This window comes from Egretta garzetta, unplaced genomic scaffold, assembly GCF_000687185.1.
Source record: "Egretta garzetta isolate BGI_Z169 unplaced genomic scaffold, ASM68718v1 scaffold397, whole genome shotgun sequence".
NCBI lineage: Eukaryota > Metazoa > Chordata > Aves > Pelecaniformes > Ardeidae > Egretta > Egretta garzetta.
The window spans coordinates 4,332,363-4,355,444 of record NW_009260493.1 but is presented as its reverse complement, the minus strand read 5'-3'; the positions used below and the strand labels follow the sequence as shown (position 1 = coordinate 4,355,444).

The 23,082-nt window shown below is 38.5% G+C and overlaps 1 protein-coding gene across 2 annotated transcripts in view; it reads left to right on the top strand.

Moving 5' to 3' along the window:
• The first annotated feature begins 224 nt into the window (after window positions 1-224).
• ADGRG6 (adhesion G protein-coupled receptor G6) overlaps window positions 225-23,082 on the top strand; it is a 106,027-nt gene continuing 83,169 nt past the window's right edge. Inside the window, exon 1 of one of the 2 annotated variants that reach the window (XM_009644313.2) lies at window positions 225-324. In XM_009644313.2, coding sequence (XP_009642608.1) covers window positions 225-324 — 100 coding nt within the window. The remainder of the gene's footprint in view (window positions 325-23,082) is intronic. The other variant, XM_035899802.1, reaches the window with a different exon arrangement.

The window sequence follows — 23,082 nt, the reverse complement described above, 5'->3', positions numbered from 1 at the left end:
CTCTTCCACTTTGTTGTCCTCTAATGACCAGGCAACATCATTTCTGACACTTTTTAGCAAGTGTAGAGACTCTTGCCTCTGCCTAAGTAACTCTAGGGCCATCCATAATTTTCAAGCGCTACTTTATTTACTGCTAGTTACTAGTTTGACTAAACCCAGTATTTTCTTATTTTCTTGGCTTGTTGTAAAGCTCTCTGAATTCTTGCTTGTTTGTTTTCTACAGGATGTCTCATGTAAGTGAAATGTGGTGCTATCACTGGAAATGGAAGCTGCAGCACTGTCTCTGCTTGTTTACCACATATATAATATGCACGCAGCAAGCAGGTAAGTCAGCAAATTATCTTCTCACTTAAATAAATGGTCTAGGAGCCAAAGTTTTGATGACTAAGGGTTATGATTATGTATGGCTGAATTACATACAATATAATATTTTGATGAAAAAGATGCGTTATAATTATTAGTTGTGATTTTATATGTTGGGTCATATTTTCTGCTACTGATGAGTTTTTGCTGGTTTTTTATCATTTTGCTGTTATTAATTGTTATTATTTTTTTCTTTGACTTTGTTCTTGGAATTCTATCATTTTGCCCTTCCTTTGCTTTTGCCCTGTTAATACCTACCTCTCTTTTGAATTTCTTCTGGCTGTTGGAATACTGCAAGTAATCATGTGGTTCTTCCATTTCCCACAGCACTGTTTGTGCCTGTAGACTATGTATTCAACAACCGTTCACTCTAGTTCAAAGCTCTCAAATAACTGTAGCCTGCTTATTATTTTTAAACACTTTTATCGTTCAAATAACAGAAACACTCCTCAGCAAGCTATATGTACATAAGGTAATCATACACTGTGAAGATCAGTTTAAACTTAACATCATTTTGGTCCATAGTGACACTTGAGTAGAGAGTAACGTAACACATTCTGACTGTTTTCTTTAAACATGTGAATGAGAGATTTCATTTACTAAATGTCTTTTCCCAACCACTAGAGTGCAAAATATTTTAGCAGCTTCAGCTGCTTTACTGGAAAAAAAACTCTGGAGTTTATTCTGGAGCATATGAAAATTTTGGAGCAGCTGGTAGAGCTCAGTGAATTCCGTATCGGATGGGTAGTTTTGCTGTTACAGACTTGCCATTGGAAAAAAGATGGTTTATATATAGAAAAAGTTTCTAGCTTCTTTGAAATTGTTTTTTCTCTAAATAAAAAGTGCAGGCTTGTTTGTTTTTGTTTTTAAAACCCGAACTTTTTATTTAGAGAAAAAACAATGCAGGAGCTGTGCAGTATCAGTTTCCAGCTTCGCTGTTTTTCATTTCCATTAAATTGTGTAGCCAGAAATGTACGTCGGACCAGAGTCTCACCCGTGGCTCCGCTGGCTGATGGATGGCCTTTGAGTCCCTGTGTTCCAGGGCCATGTATTATCCTGGGCCATGCAGCTGCCATCCTCAGCATAAATTGCTCTAATTTACAGCTGCTGTGGGCTCTTACCTGGTGTCTAGAACAGTAAGATCCAAAGACCATTAGTCTATGCTAATTCCTGGTTATTGGAAGTGCAAGTGACACAGCAAGAGTAAGTCCTAGCCAGTGTGCTGTGATGACAGAGAAAGCCACCGGCAAGCTCATCGGTGCCTTCAGCTAATCCCTGGTACTGAGCAAGTAGATGGGTCAAAAGCCGTATGCCACAGTCCAGGATACACTTCTACCAAATCACATACAGCCCTGGCTAACTACTTCAGCAATTTAGTGGTAGGTGCCATTGGATTGATAAAAGCAGCCAAAGCATTCTAACTAGTTCAGTCTCCTCTCTTAGAGCTACTGTCCATGCTCCTTTTGCAGGCACCAGTTTGGTGTGTAGGAGGCTCAGAACCAGGTCTCTGGTGGGAATCAGAGCAAAGACCTGAACCTGACTCTTTTACTTCTCAAATGCGTGCCCCTGGGGGCTTTTTCTTTCTTGCTTCGACTGGAAAAGATTTGAAATCTCTCTGGCAGCTTAAGCTTTACTGAAGTTACTGTAGAAATCTCATAAAACCTGACATTCATCCAGCTTCGCTAGTGAGCTGTAAGCTTAGAAAGCTATTGGGGTTTATTAAGCTTTGCCTAGAGGAGGTTGCATATAAGCAAGGGATTAAGGTCATCAGGTACACGTTTTATGGATTATTTAAGGAGCTATTCATAAGGATAAAAATATCAGTCATGCTGTGACATGGAAAAAATGCAAAAGTAATAATTTTATAGTTTAACTTGACAAGAACAACAGGACTTGGCCTGCTTTCAGAAACAAAGCTTAGGAGAAGGATTACAGAGCAGAAAACTTAGAACAAGAGCAGGATGGTCTGTGAAAAGAATGTTTAGCCACAACTTGATCAGTAAGGTGCTGACAAGCAGGTGCAACAGTGGAGTGTAAATCCCAAAATATAGGTCTGGTACCTCAGAGGAATCAATGGGTGGACTCTGACACTTCAAAGAGGAAGAAATTGTAAAAATAAAAAATAAATTATAAAAATATAGCATGTACTTTAGTTAAAATCTCAGCAGCTGTAACCGTTTTGGTGTACCGGCTTCAGATCATGTGTTGTGATGTGGGGTGAAGTTGCAGAGCAGCTCAGCAAGCAACTGGACAGGTTTCTGCTCCTGCCTGGGGTAGATGTCCCTGATGGCCCTGAGTGAGTCATTTAGCTATGCCTCAGTTTCTCTGTCTGTAACAACGAGCGTATGCCTTGTCTCCCTTCTAAACAGCTTGCCTGTCTTCCAGTGAAAGGACTCTAGGGAAGCTGAGATGTTAGAATGGTGGTGTCTTAAACAGAATTAGTTAAATACACTTTTATCTGCGATTTGGGCATTCCTAAGTTCTCATATGTACGTACATTTCATTGGTTTCAGAGAGCCAAAAAAAGAACAAAATGAGTGAACAGACTTCTGAAACATATAACTAATGATGGCAGGCAGAAGGAACTAAGAGGTTTTGGTCTAGAGTAGGCAGAAAGGGGAATGCATAAGAACTGAGAATATTTAAAGAGAGTGCTTCTATGGGAAGGGATAGATTGATCTTTCTGGGCAGTTGAAAGGGAAAAAAGAATGGGCTTAAATTACAGCAAGATAAATGAGGGGAGGACATCTCACCAAAAGGTAGAGATAGCAGTGGAATAGATTGCCAGGGAAGACTGGGGAATCTCAGTCCTTGGGAATGTATCATAATGTCTGCCAGAAATGGTTTAAATCTATAGTTCTCTTTCCTTGGGGCTGAGAAATACATTAGCTGATTTCCAGACTTTCCTGATTTCTATAGTGCTTACTTAATCTTTGTCCTATAGAATCTGTTTTGGTTCAAAATCTGGGAAATGAGGATATCCACTGGATAGTGCACTTCTTGGAATATGACAGTGCTTTTGCTGTGCCTACGAGATTGTGTTGGTGTTTCTCCTGTTGCAATGGCCTCATTTTTACCTGACATAAGGAAGCAGCAGTTCAGTATGGAAAATAAAAATCATTTGCTTCAGGTGTATGTAACTTCACAAAAAGTGCTCAGTTTAGTCCCCCCTTGTTTTTTGGCTTTTCTGCTCTCATAGCAAAACGTCTAATGTTTCAGTATTCGGTATGTACTATCTCTTGGTTTTGACTGTGCTCTCTGTGGTAAACCAGGAGCAGAACTGGCATTTTTTCAGTGACCTTAAAAGCAGATTCTGGTTTGCATAATCACTTTCCAATCTAGATTTCGAGTGTCTTGTCATTACTGGACTTAGAAGGTTTTGAATACTTGCACATTTTGAGGAGATTGCAACATCCTCATAAAAATTTTTACCCTCTTCTGTCATCAACAGATACATAAGAGTCAATAGCTGTTTTAAATTTTGACTGCTATGCAACCATATTTAGTTTTATTCAGGATGTGGAAAATACTTATTTTAATAAAGCTATGAGTACATCTACAATCTTACTACAGTATTTCTGCATTATGCCCCATCCTAATGTTATCACAGAATTACTAGAATTACTGTAGCTAATGCCAGAGTGAGCATTTGTCCTTTTGTTCATCTGTCAGTAAAGTGCATTGGTCTCCGTAGTCGCATTTGCATGCCCTCAAAGGGCTCTAGTCAATCCCCAGGAGCTCACCGAAGACTAAGTTTCAATTCTATTACAGTGCCTGAAATTTTAATTTCATTTTTTTTAGTGGTGATTCAAAGCAAAAAAAGTTGTGCTAGTTTTAATTCATCAAGAAAGAGAGATGAGAAAAAAGAATAACACTGAAAGTAGGTCCTTCACCCGCATGGCTGATAGCAGTCTCCACTATACGGTCATCTCTCTCAGTCACCCTCCTTCACACGGCCTGTGCAGGTAAAGGAGGGATTCAAGTCCTCCCTTGTTAACGGGCGAGTTTCAGAGTCACCCTGTGGGCTCAGGAACCTCATGAGAGATGGGAAGGGGGGATGGTGGGAGGTATTGCTGATGCCCCCCACGCTAGCAGCAAGTTAGTCGCATCGCCGTATGTGAAAAGGGATTGGGTTTTATCTTGAACGGCCCAAGTCAGGAAATGTGTTTTTTCACCACAGATCTGAAACTGCCTCCCCTAGACAAGGGCCAAAGATCCTATCACCGAGCGAATGATGAAATGGTTGTCAGCACATTCCCTTATCTTCCTCTCTCTTACCATGTGTGCAGCAAGAACCAAAGTGCCAAGACATCAACCCAGTCAGTCAGCGCAATCCTCACGTACGGCGGGGAGGCAGGGGATGATTTTATAACATTATTACTGGTGCTTTATGAAACTTCTCCTGTGCTGACCCTGGGGTGTAAACGAGCATGCGTATATTGCTGAGCAGGGTAAATGTGACTGAGAGTGCTGTCCCTGGCTCAGGTATGGAAATTCATGTTTTTGAAAGTTCTGGACAACCTCAGAAAACCCAACAAGTTAGAAAAAAAATATTCAGTCTGGTAGTCTCCTTCCTTACACAGGCATAAATACATCATGTGTAATTGAGAGATTAGTCAGAAGGAATCTGGGTATTTAATGAATAGCTCCAAAGTATTTTTATTCTTTTCCCTTTCTCCATCAGTCGTCTTTTGTATTTTAATGTAGTTTAAGCAAAACAAATCAAATTTCTGTTCGTATAAATCTTGCAGAGAAAAAGTTACTAGTTGGCTTTCTTGTATTTCCTTTAGTTGACAGTTCATTAATGTAAAAGTAAATCACTGTTGGAATGAATTTCACAGGAAGCTGCCTCTCATTACCTCTGTTTACTTTTTTAGCTATAATTTTTTGATGGAGCTGATAATACTTTTCCCTAAAGTGTTTGGATCTCATTGCATTAACCATAACAATATTGCATTAAAAACAGAGTGATTTTTTTTTTTTCCCCCCCTTCCTCTGATACGCACCTGTAGCCAAACCTGACTGGAATATCCTGAAACATCACAGAAATTCAAAGCAGACTAGGAACTCATCTTACAGGGCCTCTGCACCCCTTTATTAGAAGATAGGCTAAATAATGTACCTCTCTCTAAAGAATGTACCTTTAAAGAAAGAATATACCTTTCACTGAAGGACCTATCTTTATGAAGTGTAGATTTTATAATCCATTGATAATTTATTTTTGCCTCATTTTTTCTGTTCATTGTTAAAAATGAAAAACATAGACAAATGATAATTTGTCAGTTTGTCGATATAGTCTGTGACGACGGATTATAAAAGTATCTAGCTCAGTGGTATATCCATCAATAGCCCCAAATGACTTGTGCCCAACTGGACTGTGCTTTTGTAAAAGGCTGCCTCTGATAGAGGTTATTATGTAAAGAAATTAATTCTTCATGGTATTTGTCAGTTGCTCTCAACAAAGTGAAAGAACATTTTGGAACAAAATTACTTTCTGTCCCATTAAAAGACTGAAGTCTTGGCGAATGTCACTTTTTTCTCTTGTGGATTAGTAATGTAAGAAATGTTGCATCATGAAGGGAAGGTCTTAACTAGGAACAGAACAATTTTCCAGTTAAAAGTTCCTTACGTATAAGTCTAGCAATCACGTGACATGCATTTTAGTACGTATTACAATTAATACCGAGTAATTAAAATGGTTTATTTCATATACCAGTGGACCTTTGAGAAGTGAGTGATTACCACTGTGAAGTCAGCACTTGTCAGTTAATAAGGGCTGATCTTGCAGATTTTGGATGCATATTGTTATGGCCATGATTGTTTTGCTAGAATATTGGATTTGCTTGCTTAATGGGATTGCTTAAGTGATTTGCATAAGGTGTAACATGTAATGTTCAATCAATCGGGGCCTCGGTTATCACTGTCTGATAAAGGAAATGTTTAAAATTCGCATTTTTATTACAACCACAGCACAGAGATGTCTGAGATAGATAACCTTACCCCATGTGTTATGTATGGACAATATTAAAATGAAGAAAAACACACGTGACTTTTATTTTAATTGAATTTGAAAAAAAAAAAAAAAAAAGAAGGATTTTTAACTACAGTTTAGTAAGGTACTAAGAAATAAGAAGGCCTACCCGGAAAATTACATACCTTGTTGATATTGTATATAAAAATACCTCTGATTAAATAATTCACCTGTACCGTTTCAGAATTTCTTCCTCTCATCCCATGAGAGGAAACTACAGTATTTCAGCTATAGACTGTAAACATTTTCTACAGAGTTAACTAAAATATTAGTGTAATAATAAGTTATATGAGAGAAGTACATCTCTTACTGTGATACACTGAACCAAAGCTACTTTTCCTGCCCTAAATATGATAATGTAGGCACTCATATCAAGGGAAGGCAGGGCTTCCAGAAACACCTCTTGTTTTGTCTGGCTTCAGTGCCCGCTGGTCTGCTCAATTCCTGTAAATGACAGACTAAGCTCTAACTCTTGTTGCAGTACAGGAAAATTAAGTGCATAATTCATAGTTAAGAGTTCTGCTTATGTAGTCTGGCCGCCAGGTATCATTCACACTAATTGATTTTTATCGGCCTTCTCTTGAAGAATAAAGCCACTTTCCACTCTAAACCCAACTCCAGTCATATTTTTTTGGTACCACTATGAGCTCGTACTCCTTTTTTTTTTCCTCATCATTCATGCTGTCATTTTTACCCTCGTGTCTGGGATAACAGCAGCTTTAGCAGCATGTTGACTGTTCTCAACTTGTTAGTTGGAAACAATTTTGCTAATTGTCCTCAGGATTTCTGCCCCCAAACATGCTCACCAATTCCCATTCTGTGAATTTTCCCCTTGGTAATTTCTGAATGTCTTTTCCGTTATTTACTGTTTTCTCTAAATTCCAGCATTAGCAAGTAGACACTCTTGGAAAGAGAGGCCACCACGGTGGTAACTTGGATTGTTTAATACTCCAAAACTAGATCTATATCAGTAAGGATGTAAGATACTTAATATTCTATAAAAGTGTCAGCATGGCGTATTTTCAGAGAATGTATTTTTTTGAAAGTTCTTGTAGGCTGAGAAAGTGTGTGTTGGAAAATATTTTGCTCTTCTAAAGAGTGACAGAATGTTATTTCCCATTCTTGAAACTGCCTTTTTTCTCAATATCCCCAAAGAAGTCCATCTGTCTTCCAGTACATTGTAAAACAACTGCTTTTTTTCAGGGATAAATATCTGCAAGAGTCAGCTCTTGCAGAACACAGGGTAGATCCATGAAAAGACTGTCACACAGCTAACCTAATTTTTGAAATGATACAATGCGATCAGAGTTTTTCCGATTCCAGCTTTTTCCCTCATGAATATGCTGCTTAATGGGTGTCGGACAGAAAACTGCAACTCCCTATCTTGAACAGAGTTTGTTTTGTTCAGATGCATGCTCTGGCTTCTCACAGCTCTTCTCATTAAGAGCCGTGCAGTGACAAATCCATACTATGAAGCTGAAGTCATTTTTTTATCAGAACTTGCTTTTTAGGTGGAGAAAAAGACCTCATGGTTGAAGTTATCACAGAGGCATTTGTACAAGTCCCAGTCCTCAGTGATTTTTGTTTTGTGCTGTGAGGTTTTCTCATTGTCTTGAATTTCCAGGAAAGGCCTATAAGTGAGTTTAAATCTTAAGACTTTTACTGTTTTTTCTTCTAATTCTGTGTCTAAATGTTTTCCAATTCCATACTGTACTTTACAGAAACTGGAAGCATACAGGGAATGCTGAAATCACCTTGCCTGCTAAGTCATTGAACATATGCAACATCGTGTCTTTTCTATTGAAATCTAAAGTATCTGAGAGATTTCATACTGGGTATGGGTGTCCACCTATCCAACATTTTGGGTAAAAACTTGCCCAAGTTGCGTTTAACTCGTCTTGGATTTTAACTTTGGTTTAGAGAATTGTTATATTTCAAGAAAACATATCTGTATTATACATACAAAAATAAAAGGGCGAAATGCTGGTGTTGAACAAAGGCATTGTTCCTACAATGAGTTAGAAGTGAGTTTTTTAAAAAACAAAATATTGTTTGACTGATAAAAATATTTAAAGGAAATGTAACTACAAAAACAGTGACCCCCCTCCCTTCCATGTGCAAGCCTGGTACATTGAATGTGCCGTGTGTACCAGCTGCTCTCGTTACAGTTTATTATGCAACTAGTTTATAAAATGTAGGCTTTTTTCTTTGGCCTGTCAGATTGTGGCAGTATATTGTTTCCATGACGTCCGGTATTTTGATCTTGTTTTGAATTGGGTACGCTTCTGCTAAAATCGTGGCACTGGAACCAGCAAAGACGTGGTATAGCAACAATACCACCAGTCAGGGCTTCCCTCTCTGCGCATGGGGAATTAATCTTCTGTTAAGTGGTTATTTCGCTGCTTTTACCAATGAATTGCATTTAACCTTTCCAAGTCTCAGTGAAAGTAAAAATGGTAGAAGTAGCATTGGTTTAATGATAAATTTCTTCCTCTGGTGGCATGTGGCAATCAGAAGATAGTACTGAGGATTAAAAAGGCAAACATCTCTCTCTCTATACACTCCCTCCCTCTAATAAAATCAGCACATATTTTTCACGTGTGTAATACCGAATGAGTGGTTTCTAAATCCCTCGCCAAATACTAGTAACTTAGAAGTTACCTGCAAATAATATATGCCTGGCTTAGTCAGTTGTCTTTAGTTTTCAGTGGTTGTCTTCCCCCCCCGATGTCAGCAGTGCTGATGTACACGATACAAGTATTCTCTTTCAGGCAACTCCTGTAGTTACCGACTCTTTTGACTTCTACCCTCAACAAAAGTATCTGAAGTTGTTCTATGTCTTTTTTAGCATATCAGAATTAAATGACTGGCAATTCAATTATATAATCGATAGCTGAACTCAAGATCTTAGGGAAAAAATTGACTATTTTCTTGGGCTTGGCTGCATAAATCTTTTCTGAATAGCGCATCACAACAATGGAATGTATCAGATATCAGAAATGTAGCTGAGAAGAGTCCAGTTTTCAGAGCTATTGTTTTCAAAATATTTATCTCGCCTTATCATTTTAATCAGTTTTCTGATGTAATAAATATTCTGAATTTGAATGAGAAAATTATGTTAATTTTAAACTTTCACCATATTTTCCTATTTCTAAAATAAACTAATTTTCTTTAAAAAAAGGAGATTTTTTTTCAAGAAAGCAAAGAAAAATAACTTCCTAATAACATGATTGAAAAAAATAATAAAATAAATTTATAGCAAGCACGCCATTTGCTTTTTTTTATGCTTAGAATTGGTGAAATTGAGGCAGATCTGCTTTAACCTTGAAATAGTTTTGCACAGCTTTTGGAATAAGATATAAGGAAACTCTTCAGTAAATGTTCAGCTATATATAGTCTAGTGGTTTCTCCGTTTTAACTGGATTGCATAACATTGATTTACTTTGGTCCCACCAAAGTCAGTGCAAGATTTACTGCCCCCTTGAATAAGAGCTGAGATGCATCACTGTTGAGCACTTTGGAAAATCCCTCCCCAGATGTCCAAATAGAAACCTTTTGGAAGCTGGTGTCTTGGCCAAACTATGTTGTTGTGTCAGAGGAAGCCAAAGTTCTGCCCCATGCCTTAAAAAGATTTAACTTGCATGGTGCTGCAGCTTTGCTGTTCAGTGCTCAGAAAGGACAAAGGCTTGAAGAACGAAGGAAGAGTTGCTGTGTACACTTGGCAACAATTATATGTTGTAACTTGTGGTTTTTTTGTCTGCAGATTACTGTGATCTCACCCAGTAATGCTTGAAATGGAAGAGGGATTTGTATTCTGCTTTTTGTCTGTGTAATCCCCATGTCATGTGAATCCTGGCTTGGTACTTAAGAATTGACTTGAGCTCCAGCAAAAAAACTCGAATGCACAAACTGTCCTCCTGGAAGGACTGATACTGAAAGACTTTTTCTTCCAGAACCATTCGTGCTTTATGGAGGACACGGTACCTTTTGCGGGAGTTTGGAGCACCTCAGATTCCCAGAGATTCAGTGGGAAATGAGCATTCTCGGCACTCCCAAAAACTGAACCGAGGAGAAGACAGCATTTTTACTGTATCACCCTCTTTTCAGCTAGGTTTACTGCATCCTCTTGGGGATGGCAGAGCCAGTTAAAATATCATAAGAATCCAGATATCCACTCTTGTTTCTACCTACCTATCCATCTATAATCTGCCTGTTTTTTAATCCTAACACACAGAGAAGAGCTTTCTTTTTCCATTTTAAATTAATTGCTTTTGAATATAGCGGCACGAAAGGTTTTTTGAGCTTTCCTTATATTTTACTGCAGTGTGCGTGTTTCTAGTGAGGAGACAGCTCAGCCTGGTGAGAGTTTTAATCTTTAGGGTGAGGTCTGCAATGCTTCTTATCTTAATCAGCTACTGTGTTTATTCACTTGAAATATGTGAAAATCTGAAGAAGCTGCTTCTATTAGCAGGGATCAAGCCAAACTACAATGACCAAAAAAAAAAAAAAGTAGAATCTGGTATTTTAGCAATTAATGGTATTTCACATTCAATTTCTATTAGCTTCCCTTTGCAGAATTCATTGCAAGGAGTGATATAATGACAGCAGTATGGAAAATAATCTTGCATATTTTAAAAACAAAAAGGTCTTAAACCAGAATCTGGTCATCAGAACATGAATGTTGTGAGTCACAAATGTAAATTACTTGATAGAAGTTGGTGAAAATTAACAGAAACGTTTTTCTTTTCTTGCCAAGCAGCTCTTCTGTGGTACTTGTAATTTGTTCTTCATAGTTTGTCATAATTTAATTGTCTTCATGTTTGTAGCTCAGATTTTTATATTGGCTCTCACAATAGTTCTCATAAACAATCCCCATTAGTCCTTTTATAAAATTTCTCATAAAACTTCTGGTGTTGGAGTGTAAACTTAGAAGTATGTATACGAATACTGATGGTAACAAATATCATGATAATCAAATGCAATGCAAGTAGACTTTGTATGGCCAAGGTAGTCTATACATTCAAGAACCAGTTACCTGAAATGCAAGGAGGTAATCTGCACCATGAGATACCATTGTTGGGCCATACTTACCCATTTGGCAACAAGTATGAAAAACTCTGAAGACCAATAGGCCCAGTCTAAACACTGATCTAGTGAATATGTTCCCATGTGGACCTTACTTGGGGTTATGGTGTGTATTACACATATGGAGTTTTCAGTAAGATTAGCAGTTCATCTGCTCTTTTTTTAAAGTTACAATGCAACTCCATGAGGGTTGACCCCTTAAAGTTATAATATAAATGTTGAATAGTAATAATGGTGATAGTTGATTATTCTTCTCCATGTAGCATGACTGTTCATAAGTAAACTAATACTAGTTAGCATCATCATATCTCACTGGACATTATCTGGATGTAGGGTTGACCATTACCCTGTGCTTGTGTACTACCATAAATAAAGTTACTCGACTTGTTCTTTGGCACTACTTTAAAAATACAATTAATATAAATTATACGTCATAAAAATTGCTGATAAACATGTCAATAAAGCATTATATGTTTGTGATGCAACTTAAACTTTAAGACAAGAAAATGTTCAGCTAAACTTTTGGAACAATTTAAGGACAAATATCCATACAGAAACACGTTAACGTGTATATTTGGATAGGACAGGTGGATCTCCTGTACTGTCTATGAGCACTGACAGATTTATAAGTCTGGCCCAATAGCATAGACTCTTTGTCCACACTTCAAGTAAATTATGTTCTTGAGTATGGGCTGCTTTGGTCATGGAAAGATATACCTAAATGAGACTTAAATAAATAATGTTTTTTGTTGTGAGCACCTTTTTATCAGCGGCAAGATGAGAGGTTTGAGTGAATATCCAGGCTCCCAATTACATACAGATATTGCCATTTCCCTGTAATTTATCTTTTCTGATTATGACACAGTGCGCTTATTTCTGAAATTTCACATGCTATTAAATGTCTGCTTTAAAGTAACAGAACCCTCCATTCCTACTAATTCTGAAAGAAAGAAAGACATTTACATTTTTTTTTTTTATTTTTCTCATAATTTCCTGTCTTATATGGAAGTGAGGAAAAGATTGGGATTCAGCTAGCAAACCGAAATAGAGAATGATAATCTAGAATCGGCACTTACTACTTTGGTTGAAATGTTGGAGACCTATGTGGTGGAAACAAAAGCATGAACCAGTGGGGCAGGTTTCCTTTGATTGTCAGGCAATGTCAGTTTTCAAAGGTTGACTTATTTAAAATAACAGAAGAAAGTGTTAGGAAGAAAATAGTACAAAAAAAAAAAAAAAAAAAAAAAAAAAAAAAAAAAACTAAGGCTGGAAAGCTGGCAATTCAAGAATTTGGAAAGAACAGAGTTGAAGAATTCAGGTTGCCTCTGGAATTTTCCATTTTCACGTCCACGTGATGATGCAGGTTTTAATTACACAGTCACCTGCTTTTTGTCATTGGCCTCTAGCTTTGTACAGAGCAGGCATGCTATGTGGCTGAAAACAAACATGGGTTTTAAGGCCTTTGCTTAATGTGAGGTTGGAGGTAGAATATGTACGCTAAATGAGGCATTGGATTGCAAGAAGATCTCATGGCTCGGGTAGTTGAAGGCTGTGCTATAAAACTGAATGCTGTCTCTGACTCTAGTCTGCTAGGGATGGCTGAGCAAATGCATTTCATGGCTGTCTTTAATGTGTCTCATCTTCTGTGCCTAATTTAAAGCTATAGAGTGATTTGCATCTGTAATTGCAGTCAAAGTGAATAGGAACTGTGTTTGACTATATTAGCCTCTATATAATATTGCAAATCGTCAATAATTTAGGTCTTGTGTGTCTGAAATTAGACACCTAATGTCAGAGGATCCTTCCGATCCTGATATTCCCCAACTACCCTTCTATAAAGTGAATTTAAGAATATTTCTTCCCTCACAGTCAAGTGTAAGTTTTTAATCAATAACTGTTGGAGAAACATTCAAATGTTATACTAATGAACACCACAGAAGAGCTCATGAGGAAATCAGTGATTCTGTCTTGGGAGAGGACTGGAATTGCTGTAAGGCTGAGGGTCACACATCGAAGAACGGAGGTAAAGCAGGATACTGAAAAGTTGCTTATTTGTCCTTCCTGTGCACTGAATGAGGTCCTGCAAAAATGGTAGTGTGTGATTATGTAATTGAAGATTATTTTTTTAAAATCATCTATGCACAAAGGCCAAAGGAAGGTTAACTCTGGCATTTCCTAACTTCAGTAGTCCTTGATTGTGATATCCTAATGGTGACTGCCTGTTTCTGGGAGGGGTTTATAATGTTGGGGGGGTGGGGTGTATATGCAGATAAAGATATAATTAGATATAGAAATGCTTGCTTAGAATTTTAATTTGACCCATATGCAGAGCAGAAAGTCTTGTTAACAGAATGTTATTTAATTGTTTTTCTTGTTTCATTATTCTTACTTAATCAGGATGTTCTCCACCGTATTTTTGAGATAGTTAAAGGAAGCTGAGATTGACAGTGATTGGAGTAATCAAGCCACTTCACTGTGAAGCAATTTGCTTAGGAGTAGAAGAACTTTCCTTTTAATTTAATTATTTATTGTGGCCTTTGAGTGAACCAGCAGTTAGAACAATAGCAACCTGGTTTTGTAACACTAGAACATAGTATTTCATAATGAAAAAGGAAAAAAAGAAGAGAGAGGTATTATGTTGTAGTATTTCCTACATGCTGCTATCACTTATAAGATTTCCCCCTCCTGCCCCTTCAATTTTTTTATTCCATCCATAACTTCAAGGGAAATTCTGGTTACACATTTGAAATATATCCTTTCTCCATCTTCTCCAATATTCTTTCCAGGGTAATACTGTGCACAGCAGTTTTGGTTTTGGGGGTTGTTTTGGTTTTTTGTTTTTAAGGCACTGTAATTCTTAGTTTATTGATGATTGATTTGTGTCGTCCTGTTGGAATAAGAAAGTAAACTACTTTGCATTTGGAACAGGGGGTTCAATGTTACACTTGGCAAAAGAGAGACAAGAAAATATCTGTCTAGAGAAGAGATGTTGAGCCTTCTACTTCTGCAGTGGTAGTTTCTAAAGGGGCACTTGAGGGATGTTGGAGTCTGCAGGAGTAGGTCATGTGCGGACTGAGGTTTGAACGAAGGCAGCATTTTGCTAGGAAGTGGGGTTCTCCGAAATGCATAAAATCTTTCTGTATATCTGAAGTAATGGCAGGGTGCCCAGAGCTTTGTGGAAAGATGCCTACTTCTTCAGCAATAAATAAAATAAGTAAGTAAATAAATATATATAGATAAGGATAGGATATCTTTGATGTGAAGATCTTCTCCTAGATGAAAGACTGCAACTGGCATGCAGTGCCAAGCATGCCCCTGCTTCCTTAGTGCCTTTGGTGCCAACATCCTCAAAAAGAATAAGGACTGTAATCCTTAAGACATCAGAGTTTAAAAAGGATTTCCTTCAGAACTGAAGTTGTTTTTCTTACCCTCCAGACATGTAGCTAGTGGTAGGACACATGAATCTTCCAGAAATTAAGAAATGTTTAATAACTGTGGCAGTTTTGGGATTACAAGCAATCAAATAGTTTAATTTTCCTGTAACCATGGACAAGGTGCTGATGCCCATCTGCCCTTGGAACAGAAGTAGGTCTGTTATTGCTTTAAGCCAGGGTTCCAAGCAGCCTGGTATTCCTAGATGGGCACCTGGAACAGAAGAGTTAAAACAAGGCCTATGTACATGATGCTTCCCCTCAAAACTCTCCCAGTCTTCAACTCTTTCCATTTTGGGAATGAAAATCTCACTGAGGCTGGTGTGGCTTGCCTGTTTAGTAGTCTGCAATGGATTTCTGCCAATTAGTTGCCCACTCTCCCTTTGAACTCGCACATCCGCACTCAGGCAGGGAGTGCCACATGTCCACTTCCCGCTGCATGAAGAAGCACCTTGTTCTCCTTACTTTGAAAATGGCTTCTATAACAAGGGGCCACCAGTTGAAGACAGTGCCTTCACAGAGTGAAGACATTCCCTCTCTCCCTTTTCCCAGTCACCCACAGACCTGTAGACCTTTGTCAGATCTCCATTACATCACCTCTTTCCCAGCCTGAAGAGTACTTGACTGCTCCCTCACTTGCCCTGACTATTCCCACCCAGGACTCCCGCCCAGGCAAATTCTGCCTGTTGGCTCGAGGGCTTCATTTAAGCCCAGGCTGGGACACCCACACGTGCCCTGGGCTGTCAGCTAGCTGGGAGCAGCAGGAGTTGGGTAGCTCATGATGGGGGAGGATCTGAGAGCTGGGGCAACCACAGCACAGACAGGGCCCTTGCTGGCTGGGTGCAGTCCCACCATGGCTGAGCTGGGTTAGCAGGCAGGGTGAGGCAATGAACCAGGTCCAGGGTCCATCCAGGGAGTCGGGTCAGGAGCAGCCAGAGACAAACACACCTACAGCATATATCCAGCAAGAACTGAAAGCCAATTAAGGGCTTTTAGTGCACTCAGGGCACTGTCACACTTATCTATGTTTAATTATATTTGTCAGTTTGCTGCCTACTCACGCTGACTTATGAGAGACTCATTTTTCAGTTTCTTACAGCTTGCCTTCACAGTATCTACTACCTGGAGCAGCAAACTTTTTACTCTTCTACTGCTTTTCCAGATACTTTCTGGATATGTTAAGTAATGTGGATCCCAGCAAAGACCCCTGTGGAACTCTGCTGGTGACTTTCTTGCTTTTTTACAACTTCACATTTTCTCCTATGCCCCCTACCTCTGAAGCAATTATTTACCCGTGCCAGAACCTTCCTTACTATGTAATGGCTGCTTAGTTTCCTTTAAAGCCTTTGGCAAAAGTCTGCCAGAAACTTTCTGGATATCCCAAGTGAACTAAGTCAACTGGGTCACGTTTACCCACATAGAACAACAACTCTGCAGAGAACTCCAAGAACTTTGTAACACAAAATGTCACTTTACAGAACTCATGTTGACTCTCACAAATAGATTTTATTTATCCAGGTGTCCACTAATTCTAGCATTCATTATACCACCGATCCCTCGTGGTAGCTGAGGCACTGGTCTGCTCAGTGAGAAAAATAAAATTGGAGTAAACCAGTTTTACCTGACTGCCAGTTACTGGCAACCTTTACAGGTGTTAACATTATTAGCAAATCTTCAGGATGTATGACTTGTAATTACACTGCTGTTCCAGTGCTCTAGACTGAGACTGCATCTTGCAGAAATGGGCTTGAAAATAATAGGATATGTTTGATCATGTTGACAAGCAGTGGAAAGGACTGAGCAGTACCTCTAGTACTTTATTAAAATGTAATGAAAGGTTTGAGCAGCTCACTTGAGTGGTAGTTCCTCATTATAATTTTGTCCTAGAGCTACTCTTGCGGCTCACAACTGTGAACATTAGCAGAACGTTTTCAGTTGCAGCAAATAACTAGACCACAGTTTGACCATCATGAGTAAAGAAGCAAATGTCTGGTTTTCATATAATGCTCCCTGAGACTATGAAGGGAAGAAAAGAACCGTAACTGGAAAAAGAAAGCATGAATTTCTGATTTCTTCTGAAATGCAGAAGAGATAGGAATAAACTAAAATGCAGAAGGAACCGAGATGAACTGCAATTTACTGTGTACACTATACGTTCTATCTCACAAATGTAGAGACAAACCTGTTACTCTGCACAGTGAAGATCTGGTAGTCATGGGACTAACAGTCCGACCTCTCTCTAAAAGGATGGAGCACTTCTGCACATCCTCGTATCAACAGATATGGTCACATACCTAGAATAGATTATTTCTTATTGATGGGCAGTTCAGAGATCAGCTAGTTCAGAGATCAGAGGTTTCTATACCTTTCTGTTTGAAAGACCATGCAGAAGTCAGTTCTAAGTGGAAGAGAACACTGTTGTGCTAGTTTTGTTTTTTTAGTAAACCTGAATGCCAAGAAACTTCTGATACTATTACTTCCTGGAAAGTAATTGTTTTCTCAGAACAGGAAGGCTTGTAACTTGTAAATGAAATAGCAAGGTTTGTATTTGTAGGGAATAACAAAATTGGTTTAAAGCAGATTTAAGTAGAAGACAAAATAGTGTGAATGAGAATACCCAAATTATGTCATGTATTTAAACCATTAGGCTTTTAAATTCTTTTGGGCTATCAGCATGACAACTGTAACAGTAGCTTTTCATACAATCCACTTTACAAAATAATAGATATATCTAAAAAGATAGTGGGCATGATTCATAGCTAGAACTTCTTAGAATTCTTTTAAAATTAACAATGTTACCGGTGTGTAAGGGGTAGTCTCGTGGGCAAGAAGTCAGTAGAATTATGTCTCTATACCTGCCTAGTATCTTGTCCAGAATGTTTTTTCCACATTTCTATTCTAAAGAGTTATATTCTACCACTCTAAGTGCCAAGAAGGAGGAAAATAATGTACTTCTGATTACTGTAATGCATTTCTAACATAACCATCTTCCATAGTATCTTGGTCCTCTACAATGTTTATCATCACTTTGACCTTGAGGTTAAGAAATTTCTACACTGGAACTACTGTTTTCTTATTGTCACTGTCATCTGCCATGAAATAATTTGTGTTTCACATTGCATCTGTACCAAGCATCATGGATTACAACCAGAACAAGGTGATTTCCCACTACAGCTTCTGCTTTGGCTTTTGAAATTAAACTGGGACCTTGGTTAGTCTTGGAGACACAGTCCTGGGAGGAGTACCAGCTTCAGGCAGAGCAGAGCTTTGCCTTGAGCAGAAGTCTGCTATAGGCAACAGCAGCTGTAGTCCTGCTATGTACAGCCTAAGGTGGCCTTGCTGCCATTAAGGAAGGGATATGAACATGTGGCTCATGCCAGAGGAGGTGGGACCACTCCTGCAAGCAGCAGCAGTGATGCCTCATACTGATAAAAGCAGTAGGTGCTGCAAAGTTGGCTTTCCAGACCTCTCATGACAGCTCTTCATCACACCTGTATCACTTACCCACTTTGTCCCTTATACTTTGCTGGAGCTGCTTCATCACAGCCCTTTATCCACAGAGAAGAAAATAAGCTCATTCTTACTCTACCGAGAAGATTTCAGTGTAAGCATGGTGGTGTTTATTTTTGTTGATTTGTCCCATTTGAGGAGTTGGCATGATCAGCTGTTTTAGGCTAGTGTGTTCATATTTTTGTCTCTGTTATCATTTTGTATTTGTTCTGTTGGTAGTCAGCCTCAGAGGTAGCACTCGTGAACAGCCAAGAAGTTTGAAAAGAAAAGGTGCAATTGTCTGTCTAGTCATAAATGAAAAAAGACACTTCTGGCAAATGTTGGCAAGTCGTACCTGGTGATGAATCTAGGAGTTGCCTGTTTACTTACAAACAACCCCGTGCCATTTCTGTAACTAAAAACTGCTTAAAATTGCTACTGATGCTTCATTTTAGCTAAGAGTTCAAGCTGAAGCAGATTTACTAGGTGAGTCAAAAAAGTGTTTAGCCTGCTGCCGTTACTACCACATAGCGCAGCATGTGGTTCAACACTGGAAGTTGTGGTCACAGTTTCATGACCATTTAGGTCAGTCAGGACTACATCAACCTTTTTGTTTCCCTAACATTGCATAGATACGAGTGGGTACCTGAACGGGTTTGTTCAGCATTGTAGGCCTTCCTCGTCTGGAAGGAAGGCATTTCACCTAACATCAAGCAGTGCTCTGCCATTTTCATAACTGATCCAGACCCGTCTGAAGAAAATAAGCAAGCAGTTACCATCCGAGCTATTATAAGAATTTTTCTTCTTGTAGTTGTTGCAGCCTGATCATAATGACTCAATTATCACATGCTAATAAAATGCTGTAATTGCTGTTAGTACTGTATACTGTCAGAGCCTGTTTTGGCTGTCCTGGCTGAGTAGGCTTGAGACTGAATACAAGAGGGGATGGGAACTGCCTGGATGGAGAAACCCCTGCAGCCATGAGAGTCACCAGAGAGCTGTCTAGCACACCTGAAGGCTTTTCAGGCTACAGATGGATGCCCAGCACTCTGTCTCACCCCAGAGTTTACTGCACAATAACACTTAACAAAACTTCAAAGAGGAAAGAAAATATCAGAATTCCTGGAAAGCTGTTTGGATGAGGAATGGAGTTGTTACTAAACCAGGCTGTTGGGTTTTTTTTTCTCCAAATATATTGTGTTTGTTGAAACTGGAGAGTATATAAATTTTAAAGAAAAACAACAGGATAAATTCTAGCTAAAATGTTTGATGGTGGAGAAAATATAGTGCTTTAAAAATTCAAGTCTATTTTGAGTCATTGTTTTGAACTGACTTCAATATTTAAAAAAGATTTCCTAAAAGTTTTAATGGCAATAACAAGGACATGTTTTGGTTTGCTTGAAGTAACTTATTTGATGTTATTTTGAAGAATACATTTTTGAAGGAGATTTCTTAATTTTTCCTTTTTTGTTGGAAGTAAGATTTCCTCTCTAGTTATTCCTATGCTACTTATTTTCAAGAGGTCCAGTTAGCAGCTATCATGGTTTTTAATCTTCCAGTTACTTCTTTGCTACACCAAGTAACCATGCTTGGATCAGCTGACTGAACCTATGATTAGGTTCATATTAGATTTAATACCTGCATGTATTAAAAAATTTCTCAATTGATTTCTCAATTTCTCTGTGGACATTGAGGGAGAGCTATACTGATGCTATCCTGAACCATACTGAAGATTTCCCTGTGGGTTTGCACACACACTGCCCAGTAACCTTCACTGAAAAACTTGCAGTGATTGATGCTAGTGCCAGCCATACCGCTACTAAAATAGATTTAATAGATTCAATTTCATCAGAACTAGGAGATCTGGAATAGCCCATTTCTTCAGAAAGTAGGTACCATAATTCTTCAACTCTTGGGCAGCAGCTGTTTTGCAGACCTTGGCACTAGGGTCAGCTGGAGCAATTAGAATAAGAAGGAATACTTTCCCTAGGAGCTCTTTATGTTGACTCTATCCTAGCTGAGCTACTAGCTGAGAGTCCTTGATAGAAAAATCTAGAAAAAAAAGAAAACATAAAGTCACTAATTTTTATTGACTGAACTCTTGACAAAAGACCTAGTCTTAACAATGTGGATCTGTCGTGAATCAAAATAAAACTCAGATGATCTGCCTAAAACTTCTGCCATTCCCGCCACGGGAGTCTACCATAATTCTAGGCTTAGTCACTGACTTGTGTTGAAGAAATAATGCTGTCACAGGACTTCAGCAAGGTGGATTCAGGTCGATATGACAGCACGCAGAATACAATGACTACTTGGTTATGCACGTAGGTAGTGTGAAAGGAATTGTTTAATTTTTCTTATCCATGGCAATTAGACGCTGTGGTCAGGGTGAAATGCAAGACTTCCTTTATTTCCTGTTTACACAGACTCTATCCTCTTTACTCTGTGCTTCTTAAATATGGTTTTGGACTCTTTCTCCTTGTTCCTCAGTGCTCTGACAGCCTGTCCAGCTTAGTTCTCCCACAGCCGTGATGTTGGACTGATTTCTGCAGAGCTGTTATGAAATCATTCATGACTCATTCTTCTCTTGCTTGCATGAGTGAAATATGCCTGCTAAAAAAAATCTCACCGTGGCATGGCAAGGAACACTTACCAACTTGTTAAGTATGCCGAGCTGTGTTTTAGCAGGTCTGTACAGTGGGTTCCAATTTATATGTTGCAGCATTCATATGCCTCTTTCTAATTCCTACCTGTAGGGTGGTCCAATGGACATTTTGGATTATCTTTGCTCTCAGGACACAGTATATCATATTCAGAAGGAGATACTATTAGGAGAAAGGGAGGGTCAGATACAGTCCTCACTGTTTTTTCACCAGGCTTTGTCTGCCTTTTTCTGTTCCACCCTTGTGTAAGGACAATGATATGATCATTTAGCAAGCAAAGTGGTGTTATGGTGTGCCTTACTTTATTTTATGTGTCTGTAGCTTTCCTATTGTGGCTCTGCGTTACAGCTAGGACTTGCCAAACAGTGGTTAACTATGTTTTTAGACCCCTTTTTGCCTTTTCTGACACTATGAAGGTAATGTATTGCCCAGATTAGGCTTTGCATTTATGTTTTTCTTTCCCTCCAGAAATGTTCTGTAATCTGCTTCATTATCTTACAGTTTGTATTACTTCTGCATTCAGATAGATGTTAGAAGGACCTAGGGCAACATTGCTGGAACAATTTGTCATGTTACTTTTACTTCTCGTTTGTGCAGATTTTATCTTCGTCCTGTATGCCTGGTAGGGACCACCTTGAGCAATGATTCAAAACTGTCGCAATAGATTTGTGAAGTAGTAAGAAGAACTTTCTCCACTCTACCTGCTATTTTCTGATCAGATATTATAACCATTCATAGGCAGTATGTTTTCTATATAAAAATTGCCACGCTTAAGGTGTTCACCTTAAACAACTTTTTATTTCTTTTGAATTTTGTGTGTGAAGATAGTAAAGTAGGTCACTTGTTTCTGTTTCAGAAACTGTACATGACCAGCAGTGAGATCACCCTCTGAGGTTCCGTTACGGTCAACTACAGTTTTTCATGTTTGAGTCTATAGGGTTTGATCCAAATCCCACTGCAAACAGTGAGAACATTTCTTTGAGTTAAAAGTTTTGGATGAAGCCTAAAACTAGATGGCCTGGCAAAAGACCATGGAAGGAGAAAAGCTTCTAGTAAGCATAGAATCTCAAACTAAAATAAAGAGAATTAGATATAATTTATATAAGTTATTTGTTTAATATGGTTAAAGATATTTTCATCTTCAAAACTTGAAATTTATTACCCTGAATTCTTGGTTTTAAGTGTTTATCTGGACATCTGATAAAATATCTAGAACGTCTGGGTGGACACCAGTGAATAAACTTCACCCTAACTTTGTACTTGACAGGATGGTAGGATGCGGGCGTGGGAGACAGACACTGTTCACACCAGTGTCCTTAGACTGCTTTTGAACACTTTACTGATATGCTTCATTAGCCTCTGAAGTGAATTTTCAATGCATGGAAATAATCATTGAGATAAGTCCTAAAAGCTGAGATAAGTGTCATTGATGGGTTCATTTATGAACCAAGTTTACAGTTTGCTGTTTAGTAGTTTACACAGCATACATGAAGTAGTTAGGCAAAGAAAAGAGAACCCCAGGAACAGTGCTTTATTCTATTTATTGTATTTAAATACCTTGCTGCTGTACTTAATGCATTGTGAAGGGTCATACTGGTAACATAATGGCGTGTGCCATAGCAATTGCCATATGCTTTATATTGTGTTGCTTTTTTATTAATTGTCACACATGGCAAATTGCTTTTATGTTAATCATTCTATGTCATGACACTGAGATATTTCTCTTGCCTCCTCCCTCCAAACTTTGCAGTTAACTCTGCATGAACACAGACCTATAGTCATGGGTAAAAAATATACTCTCTTTTAACTTTGTGCTTCTAACTCTTGTTATGGACTGTTACTGCAAAGTAAACCTCCATCCAGGTAGAAAAATACCCTTCCCTCTTTTTGAGAAGTATGTACTCTCCACCGTGGTATGTTTATGTCTCTGGGCTTGTGCCATTGCTTGTTTAAATGCTAGGTCAAAAGTTACAGTATCGTGAACTTTAATATTTTGAGTATTTACAGAATCAAAGTAATT